The sequence below is a fragment of the Sinocyclocheilus anshuiensis genome, unplaced genomic scaffold, assembly GCF_001515605.1.
Source record: "Sinocyclocheilus anshuiensis isolate Anshui unplaced genomic scaffold, SAMN03320099.WGS_v1.1 scaffold188, whole genome shotgun sequence".
In the NCBI taxonomy this organism is placed as follows: Eukaryota; Metazoa; Chordata; class Actinopteri; order Cypriniformes; family Cyprinidae; genus Sinocyclocheilus; species Sinocyclocheilus anshuiensis.
In genome coordinates, this window is record NW_015555768.1 from 2,783,668 (window position 1) to 2,789,868 (window position 6,201).

General features: G+C 38.4%; 1 protein-coding gene across 6 annotated transcripts in view; it reads left to right on the forward strand.

Moving 5' to 3' along the window:
- Positions 1-891: 891 nt before the first annotated feature.
- The window catches only part of LOC107674329 (netrin-G2-like), a 69,721-nt gene continuing 64,411 nt past the window's right edge, over positions 892-6,201 (forward strand). For 5 of the 6 annotated variants that reach the window (XM_016468270.1, XM_016468272.1, XM_016468273.1 and 2 more), the window contains exons 1-2: positions 1,291-1,435; positions 2,520-3,119. In XM_016468270.1, the coding sequence (XP_016323756.1) occupies positions 2,883-3,119 (237 nt within the window). In that variant the 5' untranslated portion in view covers positions 1,291-1,435; positions 2,520-2,882. Of the gene's footprint in view, positions 1,161-1,290; positions 1,436-2,519; positions 3,120-6,201 lie in introns of those variants that run through there. The other variant, XM_016468271.1, reaches the window with a different exon arrangement.

A 6,201-nucleotide genomic window follows, 5' to 3' on the forward strand; every position in this document is an offset into this window, starting at 1 on the left:
GATCGGCTTTCACCGTGGACGAAGCGGAGTCCAGCCTGGGGTCGTCACATGTGGTTGCCGCTCCTTTGTCGAATCTGCCGGCCGCGCCGTTCTCAAGCCCGCCGCCTCTGCTCATTCTAGTCCTCCGGCCGTTCCTCACTCTAGCCCCCGGCTAAATCTTAATTACAAGAAAATGACTCAAATGACGAAGCTAAAAGTTTGGCAAAGTTGCAGTTTGTATCTTTCATATTTAATTTCTGTTTTAAACTAATATCTCGCTAGTAAGCAAAAACTCTGTTTCTGTTCATTGCTTCAATTTACACGCCACGGAAAGTATCAGACAGCTCCATTAAACGACACAAACAGCTTTAAACCATTTGAAATCACTAAACACCTTTAGAGTAAAAGTTTAATTTGAGTTTTCAGCCCGATTCCTTACAGAAATTCACCTTGGTACAAATAGTCTCCGCCAAAATGCCATAGTTACGACAGTTATTGTAGTGTATGGCCCTCTTTTATTTGACCCTCTAACTCTAACACTTTATATTCTATTTTAATTCTACGTTATATTTATCTTCTTTTTTTTATTATTAAAACAAAAAACAAACAAACACTAGCTTTCTATTTGTTCTATTCTATCTACTTGTTTTTCTTTGTATGTGTGTGTGTATATATGTGTGTGTATAATTCAGTGTTTTTCTCTCATCTTATTGCGTGTTACTTACTCATTTATTTATTCTACTGTATACAATTTACCAAAGTTTTACTAAAGCAATACCTCTAACATTTTGACCGAAACTGTGGTATATTCTGTAAGGGTTTGGCTTGTTAAACAACATGTAGTAGGCTACGCTGTGAAAGGAGATTTGGGAATCCTCAGCCTCTGATCTGTCTCTTTAAGCGGGGCGGACTGCCTCATCTGCTGCTGGGACGGTTCGGCTCTTCAAGCCCGTAGATAAACTTCTGCTCCACACTAGTTCGACTAGACAAGGCAGGCAGGTTGCAGTGGCCAAAAGTGTTTTCATCGAGGTTTGCAAAAGAGAAATGAAAGTCAGATATTGCGTTGCTCAATGGCTAGAGTAGATAAGGCAGAGTGAATGGAGCAGGAGCGGGGATGGGAACGGGAGGTGGAGTACTCTGAAGTCTGTCCTTGAGCGCACAGGACAGATGCATCAATGAAGGTGGGACAGGAACCGAAACTTTAAATGCACGTTTTTCAGGCAATACTTGATTCGGTTCGGAGCTGTCTGGATGTAGGGCATCAATCTAGGATGCTTTCCAACAAACTACGTGGCAGCCGAAGAAAGCACGAAGGATCTGCGGAGAGGAGTAACGTGTGCATGTGTTTCTCATCCATCTCAAGTGATATGGCAGGGAACTGACCGAGGGAGAGAGCTTATACAGAAGAAATTCATCTGGGAACAGTAAAGGTGCTGATCTCTGGAACCGAGGCAAGGTTACTCAGGTGTGTTACTTAGGCTCATGTATTTTGGTCATTGAACATTCTCAATCTCTTATAAGCGCTCAGAACACGGACAGCATTTCAGAAGATGTTCTTTGATGAATTCAAGTAACTTAAGCTGATGAGGAGATTATTGTCTATCACATTTCCCGGATGTTTTTGGAGAAGTGCTTTTAACTAAACTTGTTTGCTCAGTTTTCTAACAATTTATTTGCTAATTTCTTTAGTTATTTATTTGCTTTTCTAATAGCCGTTTTGTACATAAATAGGTACAATAAAATTGTGTAATATTTGCGCGCATGTAATGTTACGTCATTTATTTATTCGCATTCTTTTGGAGCATGTCCCGTTCGGATGACCTACTTAAGCGTTTACATTTAAAAAAAAAGATTTCCATTGCGACGTCGAAAAGTTCAAGTTGATGATCTACTGCATAAGGGAAGATGTGCAGTTGGAGAAAGCGGCACGTTTTCGAAGCACTGTTTTGAAAGTTCGCTATGTTATGAAAAATAATACATTTGGGCTGAAAAAAAAAACGGCAGCTGTGGTTTCCAGAATTTGATAGTTATCGTTAATACATTGTTTTAATCATAATGGTGTCTGTTTACTTCATAATGTTAATTGACAAACCTAGTTGGGCTTTTAATATCTCTTTGTTTCTATAAAATGTGCTTATAAAAACACAGCTGTACAATATAATACCACATGGTGACTTTAAAGCAATCATAACCTATAACTCAAGCAACTACGACCAGCACATTAATACCCACACAACGACTAAACACCATCAGAGCAGCACATGATACAAAAATAATGCAGTAAACCTTAAAAACATAACATTTCATATAAAACATAAGGCATTCCATTCATTTTTATAATAAAAAACATATTTTTGGAAAAATATTATCTTAAAAGTATATTGCCTTATTAAATATACATTTTTTCCATAAACTATAATGCAGTTGCATTGTCTTTTAAAATATGTTTTACTGTATGTTAGCTAAATTAACCAATTAACCGTTTTTTAACTGTAGAATATATATTGCTTATTTCTGTTTTTTTCCCCCCTATTTCCTAGGCAACCCATCAGAAATGACACAGCTCATCTCATCTCACATGAATCTTAGACTGGACTCTGACGCCAGGCACCTTCTGATTGCATATGAACCACTAAATTCACTTCATGTCTCTGAACTGAAGTGACATTCATCCCTGGACTTGAATTCAGTTGCCACGTATAGAAATTGAACTTTGAATTTTGAAGATGTCACAACAGATCTAAAAATAACACCTCAGTGTGAACAGGTTTTACATTAAGTCACACACAGTTTTCCACTGAGGACCAGACTTTGCCCTTTTGGATGGATATTGGAAATTTCACAATCTAAATCATTTCCATGCTGATACACCTAATAGCTGTGGCGCCCCTTACCTTTCTCTCATGTCCATGGACCTATCTAGTGCCATGCTCTCACAGGCGCTCCTGCTCTTACAGTGCATTATTCTGACTCTCGGCCAGTACGATATCTGTAAGTCGCTGGTCAGCACAGACGATGGACCAACATGGGAATATTACGCTTGCCAGCCCAAACCCAGGTCCATGAAGGAGTACATGCAGATTAGAGTGGAGCCTCCCGATATCACATGTGGGAATCCACCGGAGAGGTTCTGCACTCTGGTGAGTTTGGACAGGATCACTTTTGGCTCTGCCTCTTTGTCAGTTACATCTGTTCCACTGGAACAGCTTGTGTTTCCATGCAAATATAGTTTGCAATCATGTTTATTTATGATAGTGCAAGTTTGATGGATTTTCGGTGTAACTTTAGAAGCTTCATAGCAAAGAAAGTCTAACAAAGTCTAAAGAAAAATGATCACATGTACATATACATGCCTTGTGATTATTATCATTATTGTCAAATTCAGGATGTGAGTTGGTGAGTCAAAATCTTTTAAAGGGACAAAAATGAACGGAAAAATGAAAATGTAATTTACTCACCCTCATGTAAATTCCAAACCTGTATGATTTTCTTTCTTCTGTGGAACACAAAAGAAGATATTATAAGAATGTTGGTAACCAAACAGTTCCGGTTCCCATTCACTTCCGTTGTATGGTGAAAAACATAATACTTCTTTGATATTTTTCTTTTGAACACAATTTTGAAGAATGTTGGTAACCAAATAGATTTGGTTCCCATTCACTTCCATTATATTTTTTGACTGTATAAAGGAAGCGAATGAGAACCGAAACTGTTTGGCTACCAACAGTCTTCAAAATTGTGTTCAAAAGAAGAATATCAAAGAAGTATTATGTTTTTCACCAAACAACGGAAGTGAATGGGAACCGGAACTGTTTGGCTACCAACATTCTTCAAAATATCTTCTTTTGTGTTCCACAGAAGAAAAAATCATACAAGTTTGGAACAACATGAAGGTGAGTAAATGATGACAAAATAAAAAATGTTCTGCATACTGTCCCTTTAAAAAGACAAATAATCAGGCATAAAAATAGTTAGGCTGTGTTTATTTGAGGAAAGAAAGGATGAAAGAGAGCAAAGAAATCCAGTAGTACAGTAAGATCTAACACAAGAATGCTAAAAAGTCTTCAAGTAACCCAGATATGTCTACACACAGATTATGCAGTAATCTGCAACATGTGGCCATTAACAATGTGTTTGCTCAGAGAGTCAACAAAGCCCGGGTCGATGTGTAAATTTGCCCATACAGCTGTTATTCAGTGTAGTTTTTCTCCGCGCATGAGACAGCAGCCACCACAGGATTATCTGTGTAAATCAACTCAGGTTTAGCACCGAGCGTGAGGGCGCAAACAATCTGTGTCTTTCCAGGGCACATCTGGTGACCGATCGACACACCATTCGGGTTACTCTGCGACATACTTGGGATGAGAGATTAGGGCAATCACAAGCATGAAAATATTATCCATTCTATACAATCAGTGTTTGGAGGGGTGAATTTTAGGCCCTCTGACAGGTTGGTGAGGTATGAGAGTAGCTAAAGTTAATCTCCATCAGAGATGCTTTGGGATTTTAGCCAGAAGCTTGATTGCACAATAATCGGATAGAGGATTTGTCCAGCTGGACTGACACTACGCATGAGGCCCGGAGACGGAGCGCTGCCTCTGACGGGGTGCTAATTCACACATTTAGACTCTGTGGATCAAAGACAGAATGCCGTGGAGGGGGGCGGACCAGACATTGCTCATTCAGTGACATCATTCTCTCAGCATATACCGTGCGGCTCACAGTGACTACGGGTGGGTAGCTGGACTGTGAAGAGAGTCTGAATTCAGTCACCAAAATCATTTTTCTAGATGCAGATGTACTACAAAGCATAGTGATTCACGAGTGATAGATTTAGTTGTCAAGAGTAAAAAGTACGAGAAACAGTTTATGGTTTTCGAATTCAGCGTGAAAGAAAGGATACAGTTCTTTGAAACTTGCAGTTCTTTTGCCATAACCTGTAGGAAGGCTGTACAAAATGTCACAGACCACAAATAGTGGTTAACCAATTTGGATCGCCCTGTTGACGGGCTCTTTTCAGCTTGAGATATACCTGTCCCTCGACCTTTCAGATTAGGTGTAAGGCCATTCTATGCAGTTTAGGACTGGAATGTGAACAGATTTTAAAACACTAGGCATCATACACTTGCTTTGTAAATAGTTACAGAGGAAAAACTGGGTATCGTATCGTATCAAATATGAACGTGGTTTTGCGCAGCTCGTCAGTGAACAACGGCTCTGTGTAGTTAATGCTGCTCAATGTGAAAGCACGCACATGATGGAGATTTACTGCTGATTACAGAACCGGCTTTTCTGACGATGCACGTTAAATATCGCATGCGATTTATCGTGCAGCCCTACTTTCAAGTATTTGAGATGAAAACAATATAGGCATCTTTACACAGCTAAGTTAAGGCTGCTCTGTGCCGGCTCAAAATTCAGTGTAAAGACGCAATGCCACATCAAAGCCAGTCTTAAAGGGACAGAAAAGAGAAGAATTGCTGAATAAAGTCGTTATTTTTGTTTTCTTTGCGCACAAAAAGTATTCTCGTAGCTTCATAACATTACGGTTGAACCACTGATGTCACATGGACTATTTTAATGATGTCCTTGAAACGTGGTAGTTCCGTTGCTGTCTATGCAGGGTCAGAAAGCTCGTCGATTTCATCAAAAATAGCTTAATTAGTGTTTTGAAGATCAACAAAGGTCTTACGGCTTTGGAACAACATGAGGGTGGCAGAATGTTTATTTTTGGGTGAACTATCCCATTAATTATACCTACTCTGACCCACCTCAGTCCCTAGTAACAAAGCATACAGTTGTAATTTCTGTATAAATACACTGTAAAAAATTATTGTGATTTTAACAGTAAAAAGCTGTAAAAATGCTACAGTAAAAACCTGCTAATTGGTTATCAGTAAGTTTCCATATTATATACGGTGAATAACTGTAATTACATTAAATGTAATTTTACAGTAAAATACTGTTAAAATTATGGTTTTTGGAAGTGAAAAAGAAAAAGCCATTATATAATTTACAGTGAAAAACTATAAATTGACACTCACAGAATTCCCTGCATGACACTTCATATTTTATGTTTTTTCGTTGAAATAACTGTTTCTTCTTAGTTTTTCCTTATCAGTTGTGTACATTAGTGTTTTATCTTACATCTAATGTTGTTAAATTAATGTTTATTGCATTATTTCAGTATCATGTGTGTTACCATGATGGTGTTTAGCGTTT